The sequence below is a fragment of the Pectinophora gossypiella genome, chromosome 14 (assembly GCF_024362695.1).
Source record: "Pectinophora gossypiella chromosome 14, ilPecGoss1.1, whole genome shotgun sequence".
NCBI classification, from domain to species: domain Eukaryota; kingdom Metazoa; phylum Arthropoda; class Insecta; order Lepidoptera; family Gelechiidae; genus Pectinophora; species Pectinophora gossypiella.
Window position 1 is genome coordinate 11822042 of NC_065417.1, and position 21863 is coordinate 11843904.

At 38.4% G+C, this 21863-nt stretch overlaps 1 protein-coding gene across 4 annotated transcripts in view; it reads right to left on the reverse strand.

Annotated features, from left to right (window-relative positions):
• LOC126372717 (tyrosine-protein phosphatase Lar) overlaps positions 1 to 21863 on the reverse strand; it is a 584292-nt gene that overhangs the window by 116465 nt on the left and 445964 nt on the right. For all 4 annotated transcript variants that reach the window (XM_050018572.1, XM_050018570.1, XM_050018571.1 and 1 more), the window contains exon 6: positions 13072 to 13251. In XM_050018572.1, the coding sequence (XP_049874529.1) occupies positions 13072 to 13251 (180 nt within the window). The remainder of the gene's footprint in view (positions 1 to 13071; positions 13252 to 21863) is intronic.

Here is a 21863-nt window from a genome sequence, read left to right on the forward strand (position 1 = left end):
AACAAAGATTTCATTTATAGGTACACATTTACGCGATCACTATGAAGGGCTCTTTGGAGAACCCCTAAAATACAGCTAGTACTTCGTATATCACGAAATTTGACTATATTTGTCCAATAAACTGCACTGTACAGTAAATAAAAACAAAACTGTGATGAAAATTCCAATAAACTTTGCTACTTCAGCAAAATAGAAAAGAAATTCAGGTAGGCATTTCCAATTCAAGCGAATAGTGTTATCGCGTAATAAAAATAGGCGAAATAATCGTGGCTTTAGCACGCTACCGGGGTACCTGGAAAATATGAAAGTAACAATTGTGTTCTGGGGCAAGTCAGCCTATAATTGGTGACAAGCGTGGCGAATTTGACAGCCGGACCGCGAGTTGCGAGTCGGCCACGAATTGTGGTTAGGTACAGTCATGAGCAATATAATGGACCCACTTTAGGACTCTGGCACACTAATATATTTTACATTTAGTGAGACTAACAGTTCAATTTGTCAAAGAAGGTAATGTGACATGGTACCAAAGTGTATACATATTAATGCTCGTGACCGTACTTATGTTAGGCACAATCAAAGAACAAAAGCGCAATCACTGAGCCCAGCGAATTATTTGTAAACAGTGGTGAAATTATAAACCTTTAGTTGTCATAATTATAAAATTTAACGGCCTCCGTGGTCCAGTGTTTGAGCGTTAAGCTCACGATTCGGAGGCCCCGGGTTCGAAATCCGGTGGGAACATATTACAAAAATCACTTTGTGATCCCTAGTTTGGTTAGGACAATACAGGCTGATCACCTGATTGTCCGAAAGTAAGATGATCCGTGCTTCAGAAGGCACGTTAACCCGTTGGTCCCGGTTACTGCTGACTGATGTAAGTATGAAGGAATGGTTCAGACCATGATTCTGAGTTGATATCAAGTGGATTTTCCTGTCGGAAAATTCATGAAAATTGTTGTTTTTTTTTAATTATTTTCAGTTCCATACTTTTGCGACGGAAAATTCCACTTGATATCTACTCAGAATCATGATCTGAATTATCCGAGTTTTCGTTACGATATCACTAACACCCTATATAAATAAAATTTACCAAATTTATCCTTAGTAATTACACCCCGTAACCGTAGCGAGAGTTTATTACTGTAGACCAATATTACTGTATGTTTGCTTCCGATGGAATTTACTAGTGGGGAAAAAATAAATTCGCAATACCTCGTAACTTCAATCGGATGCGGAACCAATACTAGGAACCCATAAACCCAATCCATCGACGGATACAATTGGGTCGAGCCGACTCGTACCAAATCCTCATCGCATGATCTATGACAGTCAATAAGGATTAGTTCGGAAGCCAAACCGCTAATGCCTATTGTTGTAACTCACCATTATGAATATCACTCCGGACTTAGAGATATGAATCTGATTTAGGGTTGAACCACATTTGGAGCACGGAATCGCACTTTCCTATACTTCTATCTTTTTTCTGTCCCTCAGAGCCATTTGCTATGTTACGAGTATGTTTTAGTAAAGTAGAAGATGCTATACCGACCAAAGCGTGGCTCTTAAGTTCTTAAGCAACAGAAGAAGAATTAATTCCCTACCAAAACATTTACGAACTTAAAGCATCTCAAATCGACTTTAGCCTATAGTGGGGTGTTCTTATAAGTCGGCCATTGGCGTGGCTGAGCCGATTGTCATTATAACTTGGCCTATAATCGGATTAAGCCGCCTTGCCGCGATCACACCCAATCAAAACTTGCGGTGCGCCCGTTAAAGGGAGGCAAGCTTATTGCATGCGTTCCCAAAATGGTAGCCTTATTTTGTAAGAACATAATGTAATCTCACGATTATATCCCAATTGGGGTAGTCAGAGGTACGTCTATCGCAAGATGAACTAAGTATGAACCCACGTTTCACCTAGATTTCTAGTGGTGAATAGTGAGAGCCGTGGTACTCCAGTTGGTAGAACGCTTGCCTCTTACTTTGAGGTCACAGGTTCGAATCCAGAACAGGCCTAAACCAATGATAGCCGAATTAGTTTTCGAATTCGTGTTTCGATCATAAATGGTTATCCCGTGCTCAGCGGTGAAGCTCACATTCCCGAAAAATGCATTTTCGGAGGTATCTGACCTAACCTGTATTGGGCTGGTTTTCCCTTCGCGGGTTTGGAAGGTTGGACGCCTGTCGCTTCTGTGAAAAATCGGACCTGTCAAATCTTCAGGTTAGGTAAGCGGACCCTGTGAAAAACGGGGCAATGCTAGGTGGTGAACCGTATCGCCGTCTATAACAGCCGAGCCAACTGTGTTAGATAAATTAATAATAATCACTCATTAAACGCAAACTAAGTTAGAATACCTCGACAGTAAAACACTCCGGACTTGGAACACCCGCTTTTGATTTGCATCGACACACCTAGTTATACAAGCTGAGACCACAACCACCAAAGTTAGAGAGTTAACAAGCACACAGCAGGTAAACAACGAAAGTATCGGCAATTCTGCGTCAGTTTTGTACTTGCTTCCCCGTTGATAATATAGTTTTACGCAGACAGGCTTTGTAATTATTCATAGGGAACTTGTTGAACATGGTCAGTGAACACGATGTCGACGGGCAGGTATGTACAGTCATGAGCAATATAATGTACCTACTTTAGGACTCTGTCGCACTAACATATTTGAGATTTAGTGAGACTTACAGTTCAATTTGTCAAAAAAGTTAATGTGACATGGTACCAAAATGTATACATATTAATGCTCGTGACCGTACCACCAGCATAGAATAAAGAATAAATAGTACGTAAAGAGCGGGAGGAGTGCGCTGTGGTAAACGCGCTCGGTCTGCGAATGTTGAAGTTAAGCAACTTCCGCAAAGGCCGGTAATAATAGGATGGGTGAGTACAAAAAAAAGTTTTCATCTCGGGCTCCTTCGTGCTTCGGAAGGCACGTTAATAACCATCAATCCGCACTGGGCTCGCGTGATGGTTTAAGGCCCGATCTCCCTATCCATCCATAGGGAAGGCCCGTGCCCCAGCAGTGGGGACGTTAATGGGCTGGTGATGATGATGATGATGAAAGAGCGGTAACTCTCCGCCCCGCACCAATTCGTATCTGGCGCTATCCTCGCGCCTTCTGAATCTTACTTTAGTCAAGTCCCGGACACTTCGTACAAAACATCTCGTTTTACACAGACACTACACATTGACGTTATCGTACACATATAACTGCTTGTGACGTCTGACGCCTCGATTGAAGCATACTAAAGTAAGACCGAAGAGGGGGTGAGGTAAACCTAGCTAAGCCGCTGGTGGGGAGCGGAGAGTTGCCTGCAGTTTTATAACGTACGTAGTAGTCTTAAATGTTCGTAATCTATTAAGCACGGATGGTCTGTCTCGCTCATACTTACGCGTTAAGCGAAAGTGTGAACGAGATTTTTGTATGGTGTGTCTGGACTGTGCCTGTAGGTAAGTATGTTATCATCATCATCAGCCGGAAAGCGTCCACTGCTGGACATAGGCCTCCCCGAAGACTCGCTACAACGACCGATCCCCTGCTGCGCGAATTTAGCGGTTTCCCGCGACCTTCAGGAGGTCAAATATGTAACAAAATCTTTTTAACATTTCGTATTTCATTAAAAGCTACGCATAAAAGCCTGTAAATTACTCCAGTGATGACTCAGACACTGGTTAAATACGTCTCATTTACCAAACTGAAAGCCCCATATATCATTTTTAAAACTTCAATTTAAATAAAACACCGATTTCAGACGAGCTCATAAACGTACGTAGGTATAATATCAACGACTGGTAGTACGTAGTACGTAAATTACGCCGAACGCCGATTTCGCGTACAATTTTAAATTCAACAATGTGATCTGTTGACAGAGTGATTGATGTAAATAAAAACGTTCAGAATTTACGGCGAGTGAAAATATCTCCATTCGTTGTGTGTCTTCATTTGTTTGAACTAATTTATTGCAATGGCCTAATGTGGGGGTGATGGATAGGTTGGCGGTGCATCGTTTGGTGCGAATGTTTGGAGGCTGTTGTGGTGGCTTGTATGGGAGTCCGTGCTGTGAAGTCCCGTTTACAATGACACATAGACGACAATACTCACGCACATTGTCCCCGTCGTAGTGGGAAGAGCCATAAGTTATCAGACGATGGATATGATGAAAACTCAGTCAAATTGTTAATAATAATATAATATACATTGAAAGAGGGTAAACAGATATGTTTGCCCCTAGAAAATTATGGATCTATCAGTCATCCCGTGATCATGGCACTTGCAACAGTGTTGAAATATCGGGGAGTCTCATATTCCTGATTTTAACGCGGTAAGAACACGGTGTTAAAAGTTATAACATGTTTAAAATAGAGTCCTGTGTGAAGAATGTGAAGCTAACTAAGCTTCACTGCAGTGATTTCACGTACTTTCCACTGCTTTTTATCATGCAGGAGTCAGTCATGTCATGCGGGATACCGAACAGAGCATAGTACCCCGCTAGCCACAAGTTGGTAGTGTGACTAGGGATCGACTATCCAATGGTGTCATGTTGGAAGTTGTAATATGCGTCGCGCTGTGTAAACTTTGCTTGCGCGTTTCAGGACTGCATTATTGAATGGTGGCGCCATCTGTTGTATGTGGGCGGAACTAGCTGGCCAACTAGTTGGGTCCGCTCCATTAGTAGGCGCGACAGACCTTTGTTATTAAAGCGCCAAAGGGTCTTATTATTGAGACGCTAAAGACCCTTCTTATTGAGGCGCGACATGCCTGTGACATGGCTAATGTAACAATAGCGTACTAACTTGAGTAAGCGCCAAGTTGTATCATAATTGTGTTTTTATTAGCAGAAACTAATACAACGGTGTATCACTGTATTCCATAAACACGAGTAACTCAGTTTACTAATTATAATCAATGAAGATCAGATAGCACGGCATTGGTTGCTATATAATTATTATTAATGCAGCCATTTGACTCTGCTTTAGCTTAATATAGGCACGATATAGGCCAAGTTATTAGCATAAGCCCGCATAATTTTGGCTACAGAGATACATCTAGAACAGAAGCAAAGTTATGGATACTAGGTCAGGACTAAAATATAGACGTTCTGTGAAAACGCCTGTGCAATTTCAGATAGCAGAAGTGGAACAGAGCGGTGAAATGGGATTGTTTCGAAGTAGTTATAAGTGTCTATGCTGCTCTGGAGCAGATAAAAATCACAAGACGTTCAGCTGATTAACCACGTAAGCGCCATTTTGTTACCATTTTGTTAAGAATTATACATTAATGCAGTATAAATAAACTCACGCCCGTAACTGCTAATGGGGTAGACAGAGCTACAAATAATTAGAAGACAACTTGCTGAAGGCGGTTAAAAGGAACGGTATGATGACCAACAATTGATTACTGCTTACTTGTAGCTCTGTCTACCCCATTAGGAGTTACGGGCGTGAGCTTCATTGATGTATAATAATTATGTTACTATAGTAATGATGTTGATGTAGTAATGATGTCTAGGAGCTCGGTGGCGTAGCGGTAAACGCGCTCGGTCTGCGATTATTGAAGTAAGCAAGCTTCGTAAGGGCCGGTCATCGGATGGGTGACCACAAAAAAAAGTTTTCATCTCGAGCTCCTCCGTGCTTCGGAAGGCACGTTAAGCCGTTGGTCCCGGCTGCATTAGCAGTCGTTAATAACCACCAATCCACACTGGGCCCGTGCGGTGGTTTAAGGCCCGATCTCCCTATCCATCCATAGGGAAGGCCCGTGCCCCTGCAGTGGGGACGTTAATGGGCTGGTGATGATGAGTAATGATGTTAGCTGATATTTTATGTATAAATAAAAATAACTTGTTATAATAAACGTTAAAAATCTTTCATAATAGGTAAGTTTCAAACTATACTTAGCTTCAGTGAAAACAAATAGGTGGGCTAAGGGCTCGTCGGTTTGTTTGTCTTGCTCAATAGTTTCAAACTGCCGTTACCTTAGTTTACTTTAACTTGTTCCCAACTCCTAAGGTAGGTTATTACACACCTAATGACGTCACTTTAAAAATAATACTGAGATTCTTTTCATATTTCCTTACGTGTTGCTTTTGTAGTAGCTTCTATGCTAGGTTAAGAATTAATGAAGTCTTCCTCTTTTCTTCTTCTATCATGTGGGTTGTGAGGTGAGTTACCAACCTCATCAACCCTGGTGTCAGGGTCATTATTGAGCCGCCAAAGGCTCCTGACATGGCTCATGTAACAACTACTTACTTACATCAGTAAAGTAGTAACCGGGACCAATGGCTTAACGTGCCTTCCGAAGCACGGGTAATCTTACTTTTTGGACAATCAGGTGATCTGCCTGTAATGTCCTAACCAAACTAGGGATCACAAAGTAATTTTTGTGATATGCCCCCACCGGGATTCGAACCCGGGACCTCCGGATCGTGAGCCCAACGCTCAACAACTGGACCACGGAGGCCGTTATATGTATCAATGAAGTAATAATAAATAACTTCATTCTTTTTTAAATAAAGAATATAGAACGCGCTACTTATCTTCCCCGGCGGGGTTGCCAGATACGAATCTTGGAATTTCCCAATTAGTTAAAAAAAAACGCAATGTTTCAGATTTCTTTCTTCAAAACTCTTTTGAGTAGTAAATATGATAGATATAAGTTTGTCATTTCAACTCACAATAACATAACATAAGCTCACGACCATATCTCCATTGGGGTAGTCAGAGGTACATACATCGCAAGATGAACTAAGTACCCACACCTCACCGAGCTTCACTTCATAATATTACACCACATACCTGGAATGTCATATGTCAAGGTGATTTAACGAATGTCCCCATCGGGAATCGAACCTGGAACTCCATATGAGCCCAACGCTCTAACTACTAGACCCAGGAGACTGAATAATAATAATGATTAATTAATTATACTCCTTTTCGTCTAGCATCCATCATCACGTCTCCTTTGCCCACACCAGTAGCGATGTTGCGTGACGATAGGAATATAGATGTACAAGTGTCTTCTCGTTAATCATTTTCTCTGGCTACCTCCAAAAAAATAAGTATTTGTTCATTGTTTTTCTCCATTACAGTGTCGGAAATGATATTAAATAACATAATATATTTTTCTAATTCGACTAGATGAACTAAATACCCTATACGCAACGCACGCTTCACCAATCTTTCTATTAGGCCAGGCGCGCACTACGAGTTATTCGCCGCGCGGCAGAAAAAAGCAGCGGCATAATGTCGCACTGTAATTCTGTACCAAACAGTTTTAAATTGTATTGCGCGCACTTGACGGCAGTGTTGGGCAAAAAGTAATTAGATTATTGATTGTTGATTACGACTACTTTTTGTAATCTGCAATCATGATTACAGATTACAAACGTAATAATCTGTAATCATAATTACAAAATAAGAAATTAAATCAAGAGTTTAATCTTGACATTGATTACAGATTAATAAATCTAAATTGTTATTTAGATTAATTGATTACATAATTTTACTTAGGTTTCAAATTAAAGAACATAATTATTTGATATCCATATTTTCTTAATCAAATTAATTGAACAAAAACACAGATCATACTTTAGCATTGATTATTATAATTAAAGAAAGACGCAAAAATAAAAAAATAATAATAAAATAATGAATTAAATAATTTGTGTGTAATAAAGTCAATTAATTAATAATTAATTATTAATGATGAAATTTATGTTTATATCCAATTATGTGTACCCTTGCACTGTGGCTGTATAAAAAAATCTTTTGACATTTTAGACTGTCACGCTATAGGTAAGAATTTTAATAAAAATATTACTTAATTGGCAAATAAATAATATTTATCAATATATTTTTAATATTTAATAAATCACGTAATCATTGATTAATAGGTCTCTGTTACAAGAAGTACATAAGTTCTGTTGAAGAAGCCATAGCCAAAAACCCCAAACAGTTTTGGTCTTACCTTAAAAGTAAGCGCAATAGTAGTTCGTATCCAGCCGCTATGATGTATGGTCCCATTACCAGTAACAATGGTGAAGGTATTAGTGAGCTGTTCTCTTCATACTTTTCTTCTACATTTCAATGTAACAGCCCACGCTTAGTGTCAGCCATAGCCGTGACCAATAACGATATTCCAGGCACTCCTTGTGACATCCACACAATTGAAGTTACCGAGTCACAAGTACATGGTCTTCTCAAGCGTCTGGACGTTAACAAGTCCGCAGGGCCTGATAATATCCCAGCTATTTTTCTTGCCCGCTGCGCCGAACCGCTGTCAGTGCCGATCTCCATTCTATTCGAGCGATCACTTAGGGAGGGAATTTTGCCTGCTGTTTGGAAGTCAGCTTTTATAACGCCTATTCACAAAAAAGGCGCCAAGAACCAGGTTCAAAATTATCGGCCTATATCGAAATTGTGTGCTATTGCCAAAGTGTTCGAACGTTTAGTCTATAATCAGCTCTATTGCAGCATCAAACACACATTTATAGCCCAACAGCACGGGTTTTTAAAGGGCAGGTCGACGGTCTCTAACCTTGTCGTGCTGAATGAGTACATCACGACCAATATGGAAAATGGAAACCAAATAGATGCAATATACACAGACTTTGCTAAAGCGTTTGACCGTATTGACCATGATGTACTCTTGCGTAAACTCAATGCATTAGGTATCAGAGGTGATCTGTTCAGATGGTTCACCTCCTACGTCACCAATAGAACGCAGGCTGTGGTACTGGGTGGTTATACATCGCATTGGGTTGACATACCTTCTGGGGTGCCACAAGGTTCTTTGCTCGGTCCCCTACTTTTCGTCATCTTTATTAACGACATTGGTTCATGTTTCCCTAATTCAAACTTTCTTTTATTTGCGGATGATGCGAAAATATTTAGGGTTGTGAACAATTCTGATGATGCAAAGCTTCTTCAGGAGGACTTGCTGAGACTAGACACCTATTGCGAAGCAAACAAGCTTGATTTGAATGTCTCAAAATGCTTTGTAGTAAGTTTTACGAGAAAGAAGAAGGTATTTAACCATACATTTTCTCTTAAGGGCCAGTGCTTGCTTGTATGTAACTCTGCCAAAGACTTGGGTGTCATTCTGGACAACAAACTTCAATTTGACCAGCATGTCGAAACCTGCGCGGATAAGGCTTACAGGGCTCTAGGGTTTGTCAAGCGTATCTCGGGTGACTTCAAGCGAATGAAAACTATAAAGACCATTTACTGTGCCTATGTTCGAAGTCACCTTGAGTATGCTTGCCAGATCTGGAATCCCTGTTATGATATCCACGTGAACAGAATTGAAGCTATCCAAAAGAAATTCATACAATTTTTATGTAAAAAGTTTATCCCGTCTTTATCTGGCTGTGGTTATGATCATTTATGCTCTAGGTTCCACCTTTTACCACTGCACTTTCGCAGAAAGATAGCTGATATCTGTTTTTTGGCTAAAATTGCTCAATCCAAATTAGATTGTCCGGATCTCCTCTACGCTATTAAGCTACAGGTTCCAATCAGACAATTGCGTCACAATCGTTTGCTTCATGTTCCTCGTTGCCGCACCAAATATAGAAGCAATAGTTATTTACCTCGTTCCCTTAAACAATTTAACGAGGTTAATGCCTCTCAATGTGATTTGTTTAGCAGTACTATTAATTCGCTGAAGAGTCAGCTTATTAGAGGTAATTGGTAATAGTTGTTAATTATTGTTAGTGTTTTAATGTGTATTCTTGCTATTATTTTTCATCCAATTTTTTTTTTCTTATATTTTTTCTATATCTCCGCTCTCTTGTCTTGTTGTATAACTCTTTTTCATTTATTTGTGGTAGCTTGTAATTGGCCTTTATTTACTACTAAGTGTAACATTGTGTGAATTAAGCTGTAAGCTCCCCAAACAAAATAAAATAAAATAAAATAAAAATAACTACTGTAATCATGATTAAATATTACATGTAATTAAGATTGATAGTAGTCAAAGATACAAAGTAATGACGATTGATGTAATTATGATTACATTAAATCAGATTACTAATCTGATTACAAAAGTAATCGATTACGCCCAACTCTGCTTGACGGCAGAGCCACCGCAGCGGCGCAGTATTACAGTGCGACGTTATGCCGCTGCTCTTTTCTGCCGCGCGGCGAAAAACTTGTAGTGCGCGCCTGGCATTAGACCAACGAGATGGGTGGTTAGTCATATCGCTGTCTATAATTGCGTAGTTTCCTAAGTCAAAGATAAATTATGAAATTCTGATTACAAAATAAAGCCAACCAAAAAACGTTTCCTTTTTCCCCTTTAACTTATTTATTAATTTTAATAAAGAAAAATGTAATAATAAGTGCGACATTTTCACTTTTTTCTATGACGTCACAGGTTACTTTTTCATACAAATTCCATAGTAATTTCGTGTTTTGACGTTTAGTGAAAAGTAGAGATGGGACGGTTACCCGGTTTGGATCCGGTAAGGATACGGAAAGGATGGCGTGAAAGAGAGGACGCTACAGACCGAGTAGATATTAAGATTTTATATTATACTTACAAAATAGTTTATTTAAGAAACGCAAACGGAACAAAATTATGAAAGACTTTGTGGCGCTTTCGAATACGAGTAACTGCAATATAACATAAGCTTTGAAATAGGATTTGTAATTCGAACAAGTTATACCACGCTTCCTTAAAACATAGTCCGACTTCAAAGGTCTAGTTTACAGAAAAATAATAAGACATTTACAACGTAATAAAATCCTTTGGCTGCTCGCCGCAGACATCTTATACTCTCGAACTTTCTAGAAACTTTCAGAAGCGTGTACAACAGTGGTGTTTGGAATTTTATTATAACTCTTTCTTGAAAATACGAGTACGTATTGAGAAAATAATGTATATTTTACGAAATCTTTTAAAGTTTGGAGACACTCTTTCTGTTCTCAAACTCTTTGAGAGTTGAGGGGAATCTTTATTACTGAACTTTATAATATATTATAGAAGTTTATATACGTACTTTTACATATAGGAAGAGCTACTTACATGGAAAATTAGAGGGCTTGCAATATTATCTATTTTTTATCCTTATTGTACAAAACGAACATACGTACGACAACAAAAAAACAATAAAAGGGATAGTTCAAAAAGCAGCCTTATTGCTAAGGTAGCAATTTCTATTGTGAATCTAAATATTATACTCTCTCAAAAGAAGTAGGTCATCATTATCACAAATGCGATGTTATATTTCACGCTCAACGTAAAGTACAAAGCAAAACCAACAATAAAATGATTACGAAATAATTTATTTAAGAAACGCAAATGGTACGAAATAATTAACATCTTAATTTCTTGTTGCGAGATCCTTCCGCAATGCTTTAATTCCCACAAATATATGCGAAGAAGCTAAACGTGTCTCGCGGGGAGTTGAAATATGACATAATTATCACGATTTAGTCGTCAATTACCAACGCTTGTACCCGTAAATCGAGACTTAAGCTATCACGATAATAATTCCGCTCATTTACAACAGAAATTGTGACGCAGGATCGAAACCAGATGGTGCTGAGGGGGTCGGAAGGGGGATATTGACACAAACACGACTCGGATTTAAACATCAAACAACAAATACACTAACCAAACGAGCATTATAGTAAGTAATCAGCCCTCGCGGCACGGCAGCCACCCGCGCGATTTGTATCGAGGGCTTTGACCAGTAGACGTAGCTAATTCTGATAGACGGTAGATTGACGTCGTACTGCTATTGGTCGAAGCCCTTGACTAGCGCCGCGTGCGGATTTTTTTAAGTTTACAAACTTATCTTCAGTCACTGTTTTTGCGTTATAGCTTTTTGCACACTATTAATATCGGAAAACTCGCACAATAATATCATTTATTTCATGACATTACATGCAGAAAACAGAAAATCGCATGCAGTTTACGCTAAACTACTCGTATAGTTTTATAGGCATCGTTGCGCGAAGCATTGCTGAGAGACATTTTCGACTGTAACTTCACAATACACTACCGAAGACTGTGGTTGGTCTGTGGGTGCCAAACCTCCTGGCTCCGTTTCTGCCCGCGTATTATTTCGCTGCTGGGACGTCGTTAGTCGCAATTTAGAGGCTCCTCGTTATCGGGCCACTGTCGGTTTTAATGCTTATTTATTGAAAGGCCACTGTCTTCGCTTGGCCGAGTTATTTTCTGGGATCACAGTGTCGCCGCCACTTGCTTTATTTCAGCTCGTTCCATTGAGCCGGACTTGCGAAAGGATTGCAGGGACCACTTCGCTGCGATAATTTCTAAGTAACCCCCCCTAATTTGCTGTTATATCTAAGTTATAATTTCTTGAAGACTTCGGAGTGTTTATAGGCGAGGTGTTTGGAAAGTAAGGTTTGCGCTCCGCAAATTATCGTTAATTTTAAGTTTAATGTTTGTTGTTGATGATTAATATATATATAAATTTAGCAGCTTGAGTCAAAAATATCTTAAAATTTGCGATCATTTCCAAGTTTCCGGGATAAAAGCTATCTTACGATCTTCCTTGGGTCTTGAGAAAGGCAGAAACTTTGTAAAAAGTTTATTTACGGTAAGTGATTATTTAGAAGATATAGATCTTATTGTCTGTAACCGATATTAGGCAGCCAAAATAAATAACTGAATTGTATTACAATATTAAATGATTATTTTAAGAAGGTCATGTGGCAAAGATTTTCCTGCAGCTACTTTTCCTCGGCTATACAGATTGTGAGAAACTGCAGTTTTCGGCGGACGAGACTTTCGTTACGAAATCATGGCGATTCAATGTGTAATTTAAGACAAAATTGTATAAATGACTCAATGAAAAAAAATATTATAAAAATTGAAGAATTTATAAGATAAAACTGTTCAAGATTATCCGTCCAATATTGCAGGCCTATTTTTATAAGCAAAACATGACGTACTTATTTACACTTGTTACCATGTTAAGCAAATAAATAATTATGATTAACTTTGTTACCAACTGAATAAAGATATTTTTAGATTTGAACTTGAAATATCTGCTACTGTTTTATTATTCTGTAAATAAATGATATAGGCTGACCTTCAAACACGGTGAGTGTAGCCACAGCAGTTACAGCATCACCAACTCCGTTCTCTGCAACACACTCGTACGTGGCGTCGTCTCGCTGGGCGCGGACCGGTTCTATACGCAGCACAGCACCGTTGGCGCCGAGTCCTGCTGCCGACTCCATGCCTGACACTTGGTACCGCGATTGCATGCCTGCGGGAGGAAACACCTGGTTAGTCGACGATCCTTTTAAAATTTAAATACACAAATGTTTAGTGCGATCTCTTTTCTGAGATAAGACTATTTTTGAAAGTGTTTATGTATATTTTTGGTGAGTCATCATCATCAATTTAAGAGCCACGCTCTTGTCGGTGCAGCATTTTCCAAGCTACTTTTTAGGGAAAAATAGGGCAGTGGTTTCCCTCTTGCCTTCCGCCCCGCAGTACTCTGTCTGATGCAAGTGGGATGGCGCCCAGAGTAGTCTATTACAAAGCCATATTAGGACTCCTGTCCTCCGCCTCTGAATAGTACTGACAGTTACTGCTGCCCTCTGTCAGGTTCCAGGTTACAGTCCCTGCGACTTGCCCCTTCCGTCCTGCATTGCCGTACCGATTTACCGTATTTTTGGTGAGTATGGTTGTAAATTGTCGTAGCAATCTATGTGTAGTGTAGGATCATCAGAGAGCACTTAAAATAGTGAAATCTATATAGGTTAGCCATATTAAATAATCTGCTGTTCTCAGTACTATTCTTTTCGCATCAGCCACGAATAGATGAGAAATTATCATTTTCTTAGGTTTTTATTGCGCATAACAAACAGAAATAAAGACAAAATATACTGAAAGATGGAACAGGCGTCCTTATTGCTCATGTAGCAGTTTCTTCCAGACAACCTTTGGGGAACTGTTGTAATTGTATGTTAATGTTTACTTTTCCTATCACAGAAGTAAAACTGTAAAGGTCATATCGACACAAAGAGCAACACGGGGTCTCCCCTTTACGAACCTATATAGTATATATCCCCAGGACAGGTTGTTCTATAAAAAAACTAGTTGCTGTCGGCCTGCGCACTAGACCGAATCTAGGTGCGTAGCTGAAACGACGTCCTTGAAAAATGGCTAATTGCTCGGTATTTAGTTACTAAAAGGGATCTGGCTAGTCAAATTTATATAAAAATAGCGTTGACTCCATATTTTAGTAATGTTATTGACAACCTAATGCCATGGCTACTCCCCTCCAATCCGCCAAGGACCGTGTTGCTCTAAGTCGGACTATTAAAAGATACTCAAAAACAAACAACAAGAATCAACAAGTAAATCAAAGTCTCTAAAACTCGATTATTCGCACGGCAGTAAAAGGCATTAGGATACTGAGGTCTTACCAAAGCTTATGTGAACTACGATAGTCGGATCCGATTAAAGTTAGCTAAAGATAAGGGTAACTGCGCATTGGAGTCACACAGACGTTCGAGAGTAGCTACTCTTTCAGCGTAAGTTAGTGCACAAGTTAGTCGCACTTGCTTTGGGGCTCACGTACAAACGTCGCCAAACGAGGGGGCAATTTAAAAATTTGAACACGACGATGAAAATGTAAGGTGGCTCGCGGAAACTTCTGACAAATAGAGCCATTTCTAGTCGGTCATTCTTGGAATAGGGTAGTTTCCAACTAGTCAAATCGGTTACTTTTTACTAAACGCCAAAACGCAAAATCAACATGAAAAAACAACCTGTGACGTCATAGAAAAAAGTGACAAAATGACGCACTTACTATTTCATTTTTCTTAATAATTAAGTTAGATATAGAAAAAAGAAAACGTTTATTGTCACCTTCAGATTTGTCCTGATTTAGTAATTAGAATTTCATAATTTATCTTCGACATATGAGACTGCCCAATTATTAAATCTTCATAATTAAATCACATAAGTAGTAAATTTTATTTATCACACTAAAATCTTGAAAAGTAGGATGACTATATTCAGAAGCTAAGAATACGACACGCAATAACAATATTCAATATCTGGAGGGTTAAAGACGCCACATCGAAGCGATTCATCTAAAAAAGCAATATTGCTATTTGACATTTGCACATATAAAAATAAGTGCGCAATGAACACAAATGTCAAATAGCAATATTGACAGCAGTATTTTAAACGAATTGCTGCGATGTGGCTTTTTAACCTCCCAGCTGTCTTTCTAGTTTTCACAGATGAAAACGGGAAAGTTCTTCCCAAACAACTTTCTATTATTTCCCAGAGAAAACTAAAACCATTCGGATTAATGTTCTACTTTTTGTGACGTATCTTGCAATTTGCATTTTACCCGTCCAAGATTGCAGCACAAAAGAACGACACGGAAAGTGCACCTCGCGTGATTCTTTACATCGAAGGAATAAAGTTTAAATTGCATTGCAGCAGCTGCATGTAGATGTCTGCAAAAGTTGTTTGGGTGCATAGAGCTCAGAAGAGACTTTCAGAGGAAGTGTTATTCCAATTTTTAAATATGAATGTCTGCGATGAGTGACATGGTATTTTAGTAACTTTTTATTTTACTGGTGAGGTCATTTTTACTCAGTTGAATTTTTTAACGTTGATTTCAGATTTACATTGAATTAGACGACGTGATTATCTCAATTATTTTGAACAACATAGAATTGTATCTCAAAGTTTTGGATTTTCTTTTCTCCGTCCATAGAAAACTTGCATGGTCAGGCGTATTGCCACTTTCAGTAACTTCTTCTGGAATATGGCATACAATAACAATCGCTGACTCCTCAGCGTCTGCGATTGCGTCGTCTACGCCCGAATGTGGCTTGGTGGAGAACGACAGAGCTAAATCGCCACTCGTGGTAAGTGCCAAGGAAATGTATTTCACAACAAGTGAGAATAATCGTTGTCTCTCCGACCACAGCTTTTAAAAAGATAATAGTTTTTGCCGGGTTTGCTCGTCGCTCGGTTTTGTCGTGCCTTTTTTAGTGCCGCCTTTACAACGGTGTAAAGCATCCTGAACTAAAATGGAAGTTAATGGGCACAGATATTTTTCCTCACTTTGCATGTGAGAAGGAATTTGCTTTCTTAAGGCCATGATATTGTTGAACGGCGTCACGAAGGGGTTAAATGCTTGTGTGACTTGACAAGGTATTAGGTAAGTATTCGAGTATATTCGTACAAACTTGCGGCCGTAATCCAGTAGACAGATTCATGTCATTTTTGATAGTAGTGACGAATAATAACAGCTGTGAATATAGTTATTTATAGATATTTATTGTAATCGGAAGATATTTTGGAGGAACTCGGTGGCGCAGCGGTAAACGTGCTCGGTCTGCGATTGTTAAACTTAAGCAACTTCGCAAAGGCCGGTCATAGGATGGGTGACCACAAAAAAAGTTTTCATCTCGAGCTCCTCCGTGCTTCGGAAGGCACGTTAAGCCGTTGGTCCCGGCTGCATTAGCAGTCGTTAATAACCATCAATCCGCACTGAGCCCGCGTGATGGTTTAAGGCCCGATTTCCCTATCCATCCATAGGGAAGGCCCGTGCCCCAGCAGTGGGGACGTTAATGGGCTGATGATGATGATTTATTGAAATAACAATACTTTGTAACATATATAAATGGAAATAAATAGAAATTAACACAACGACCGCCACGGGCGTACGCTTCCAATTCAATTGTGCAGAATATTTAGTACAAGCGCTGCATACCATTATTAAGACACTTTGCGGTTTCAAAACGATATTTATCTAAATAATACTCAACTTCACATGAAAAATAAATTTATTATTCGCAAAAAATATTACCGTGATATTGTATGTATTGTGTGTACGTATTTGTTATGTTATGTTAATGTACCCTGGTAGGTAATTATCATGGGCATTATTATTGGCCGTTATCTATTATTTTGTTTTGGTTTTCCCCGAAGGGTAAGGCAAAGGGAACTATGCCTATACAGCCATGTCTTATGTATTTTTTTTTTTGATTGTTAATGAAATGATGAAAGATGATGACGATGAATTATGAATTATGCGCCCACCATCGGAGCAGACTCCTACTCCGAACCCCAAACGAATTAACTCAAAAGTTCGCATAAACTTTCGAGTTATGAAGCGGCTTGTTGGCACGAAGCGAAGATAGATAGGTTCCCTTTGTTTATTGAATATTCCGATATAATAACACTGTCGCGAATGTTTTCCGACAAACTTAATGCGATCATTAACCACAAAACACCACTTCATATTAATTATTTAGGTTAGTCAATGAAAAAAGCAACCGTCCCGTTCCCGCCAAAAAGTCTATATAGCGACCATGTTACTATGTCCTACATTATGTCTGTCAGAAGTACATAAAACGATATGTAATCTTTTCATCTCTTGACCAATAACAACCAACGAAAGAGTCATTAGAAAAACATGGGTTTTTTCTGTTTTTGGTTAATAAAATAAGTATTTTTTTTAATATCTCCATGAGTTTGATTATTACGACCTCTATGTGAAACTATGTACCCCTTAGAAACTATTACTTACACTTATCATACCTCTTGATTTGTAAACACGACGTACTTAGTTTTACTTAATTACTGTAGCCTAGTTAAATAATAATGTAAATCTAGTTATAGAAGAGCGGAGTTTCCTATCACAAGCAAATCGTTGCTTAAATGGAGCCTCCGTGCACCTGATAATTTAAATATAAAGAAATAAACATTTTTTTTTTGATTCCTCAATGCCCTGCGCAAAGCACCGCGTTTCTATAAACGAAGTCTAAGTCTTAACCCATCAAATTGATCTGCCATTATGAATTCCCAGTGACACGTGTATCATTGGATATACAGGGTGTAAGTGACATCGTAACGAAAACTTTGAGGGATGATTCAGGCCATCGGAATTGTCCGTCGCAAAAGTATGGAACGGAAAATAATTTAAAAAAAAAACACCAAAATTTTTTCATGAATTTTCCGACAGGAAAATCCAATTGATATCAACACAGAATCATGGTCTGAATCGTCCCCTTCAGTATTTGTTACGATGTCACTAACACCCATACGTACTTGAATGGCTACCTGTATGTACTTGTATAGGGTGTAAGTAACATGGTAACAAATACTAAGAAGTTTGATTCAGACCATGATTATGAGTTAATATCAAGTGGAATTTTTCATCGCAAAACTATAGAAATGAAAATAATTTTAAAATAAACATTAATTTTCCAACGGAAAATTCATCTTGGTATCAACTCAGAATCATGTTTTGAATCATTCATGTATATATACCCTATTTACTGTCTTCAGCCAATATTTTCTCTTAATATAAACCCACAACGATGCTTCTTCCTATAATTTAATATTACGAGCCACAGACACAAATATTAAACCTGTTAAGTATACGTATCTTACATAATTTATTGCTACGGAATTCTCATATATCTGCAAAGATGAACGGTAATTTATGTTGTTTATTATTGTTGTAGAAAAACAGGTATTTCGTGGTATCCGCTCGTAAAATAAAACCTTATTATTACTGAGCGAGCTTTCAGTGTACGCGGAGGGATCCGGTGTGTTTCCATTCCGCTGCTTCAGTTGTTCTGATTATTATAAATATACATTGGCTCCGATTCCTGCAGATACATCCTAATTTTACTTTCAGTTACACCTGTCATTTTCTTATCCGCCGAAAAGGAAAGGGACAGGTGATCGACAGCACTTAATTTTAGAAAGAATGAGTAAATGAATGAATAACGCGGGCGAATCAAAAAGGTATCTCGCTGGTATGCAAACCTTTTAACGTGTGCTGTCAACTTAATTCTGTCGGGTTATTGGCCAATGCAATTTTTTTATAGGGTTAACGTGTGTTCCATAAATTTTATGCTTGTCGATTACCCGTCCCTTTCCTTTTTGACGGATAAGAAAATGACAGATATAACTTAAAATAAAATTAGATGGTGTTTACAGAAATTAGCACCATTAACTTTTTAGCGTTAACCTACTTCCTAGCGTTATGGCTTTTTTCGCGTATTGCTCTACCTTTTTTTTTGACGTGACTTATTGTGGATTTGCACCGATGGCATTAACTACGTGGCCGGAAAATTGCTCTATTGTAACAGCTCCTTGGTACTTCACATCCCTATTAAATAAGTTGAAATTAATTTGTAACATATTCCTTTTATAGTAATTGGGTCATGTACTAGGTTAAAGATAAATTATGAAATTCTGATTACTAAACAAAGACAGATCTAAAACTAACAAAAACATTTTCCTTTTTCTATATAATTTATTTATGATTTTTAATAAAGAAAATCGTAATAATAAGTCTGACATTTGATCAAGTTTTTCTATGACATCACAGTGTGTTTTTTCGTACAAATTCCATAGTAATTTCGTGTTTTGACATTAAGTAAAAAGTACCTAACTGATTTGACTGGTTGGAAAATAGCCTATTCCTTAAAACGAATTCTTATTACGAGGAAGGTGATGAGTATACTTGTGGGTGGCTATAGAGGTTGGGAACGACCCATGAAAGTGTGGACGGCTTGTGTGTAGAAGGATATGTGTGTGAATACTGAGATGACGCTTGACAGAGAATGGAAGATGAATACATGTTATGTCAGTCTTCTTCTATCGTGTGGGTTGTGAGGTGGAGTACCAACCTCATCAACCCTGGTGTCAGGGTTACTATTGAGCCGCCAAAGGTCTCTGACAAGGCTCATGGTAACGACTACTTATTTACATGAGTAAGTAGTAACCGGGACCAACGACTTAACATGCCTTCCGAAGCACGGATCATCTTACTTTCAGACAATCTGGTGATCAGCCAGTAATGTCCTAACCAAACCAGGACTCTAACCTAACTAGTATTTTTATGTCAGTAATTGCTTGAAACAGACAATTTTATTAGATGACGTATCGTAAAGTGTTATGGGCACACGCAATCGGACACCAAGTGGAACGATTGGCTTCAATCCTGTAATATAACGCAATCATATATTTTGTGCGTCGACGTAGTGGTTGACTTGTTATTTTGATCTATCAGTTGAAAAAATCTTATTTGCCCGAAAGCGTTTCATGGTAGACAACTATCAGAGAGATAAAGTTATGTAAATAGGTTCCTTTGATTTTAATGCGAAGAAATAACATGGTTTTGTGGCATTGGTATTTTGTACACAGGGTGTTAGTTATATAAGGAAAATTTTTCGAGATGAATTCTTCATGATTCCGAGTTAATATCAAGTGGAGTTGTCCATTGCAAAAGTATATAATTGAAAATACATACATACATAAACTCACGCCTATTTCCCAATGGGGTAAGCAGAGACTCCATTTGCTGCCGGCGTGCGCGTATGAAACGATTGATGAATATAGAGAAACCAAGAGAAGTGTGTCAGGATGGAAGCAAATGGAATTCCATAGTCTCTGCTTATCCCGGTGGGAAATAGGCGTATGTATGTATGTGTATTCATGACTTATTTTACCTCGAACAACATGAGCTTAGATACTCTAGGTCGTATCGAATAGCAAATTTTCCATTTTGAAAAATATCACGGAAGCAGCATAATGGTTGACACATATCATATCCAGGGCCCTCAATTTGTTGAAATTCAACTCCCGGTATCCCGGTGTGAGCAGCAAAGGATATCAGTGAGCTGTTATCAAAACTGCATGTGTGAAAACGGATTTTTTGTTTTATATCACTTACTCACTAGACTGAGGGCAGGATGACCGAGTGTAACAATGGTAGTTTGAATGAAACGTAACGCAAAGGTGTGTGAAAGAGAGAGCGACGAGTGAACAAGAGAGAAGAGAGGATTGCGGAATGACAGGGAAACTCACAGAGAAAATAAAATCGAAAAAGTTTTGAACCCAATGAATTGCGTCGTGTACTAGGTTCTAGATAAATTATGAAATTCTGATTACTAATTAAAGTCGATTCATTTATAACAAACATTATAACAAAAAATTGAAGGGAAGAGAGGAAGGGGTAGACGTAGGATAACATTTATGAAACAAATAAAAGAGAAGATGCAGGTCGTGTCGTATCGGGAGGTGAAGGTTTTGGCGGGAAGAAGAGAGGAATGGCGGTTACTCCACCGACAAGAGCGCAGCTCTCAAATAGAGAGAGAGAGAGAGAATTAAAGTCAGAACTAAAACTAACGAACGACATTTTATCTTTTCTATTACATTTTTTATGATTTTTAATCAAGCAAAACGTAATAATAAGTCCGACATTTTATCACGTTTTTCGATGACGTCACAGTGTGCTTTTTCACACAAATTCCAAAGTAATTTCGTTTTTTAAAAAGTAACTGATTTGACTAGTTGGAAACTACCCTATTGGGATTATCCAATAAATAATAATGATGTGGTAGGTATCACATAACAAACATAATATGATACTGTAAAAATATTTTTTAGTTCCGTCTACAGTCAAAATCAAAATTAAATGAAATTTATTGTACTAAATGTGGTATAAATTGTGTTGGAAGTATATTCTGACGTACAATAATAATTATTTTATCAGATAACTTACTCTAACTGATTATATTTAAATAATTCGAGGATGGCTGACGCTGAAGCGTAGAGTAAGGAATAGTACTACGGCTGAAGTACGGTAGTTAATGTTGGGTATGGCTGAAGAAGCGGAGAATCTATTGAAGAAGAAGTAGAGGAGTTCGGTGGCGCAGCGGTTAATGCGCTCGGTATGCGATTGTTGAAGTTAAGCAACTTTCGCAAAGGCCGGTCATAGGATGGGTGACCATAAAAAAAAAGTTTTTATCTCGTGCTCCTCCGTGCTTCAGAAGGCACGTTAAGCCGTTGGTCCCGGCTGCATTAGCAGTCGTTAATAAC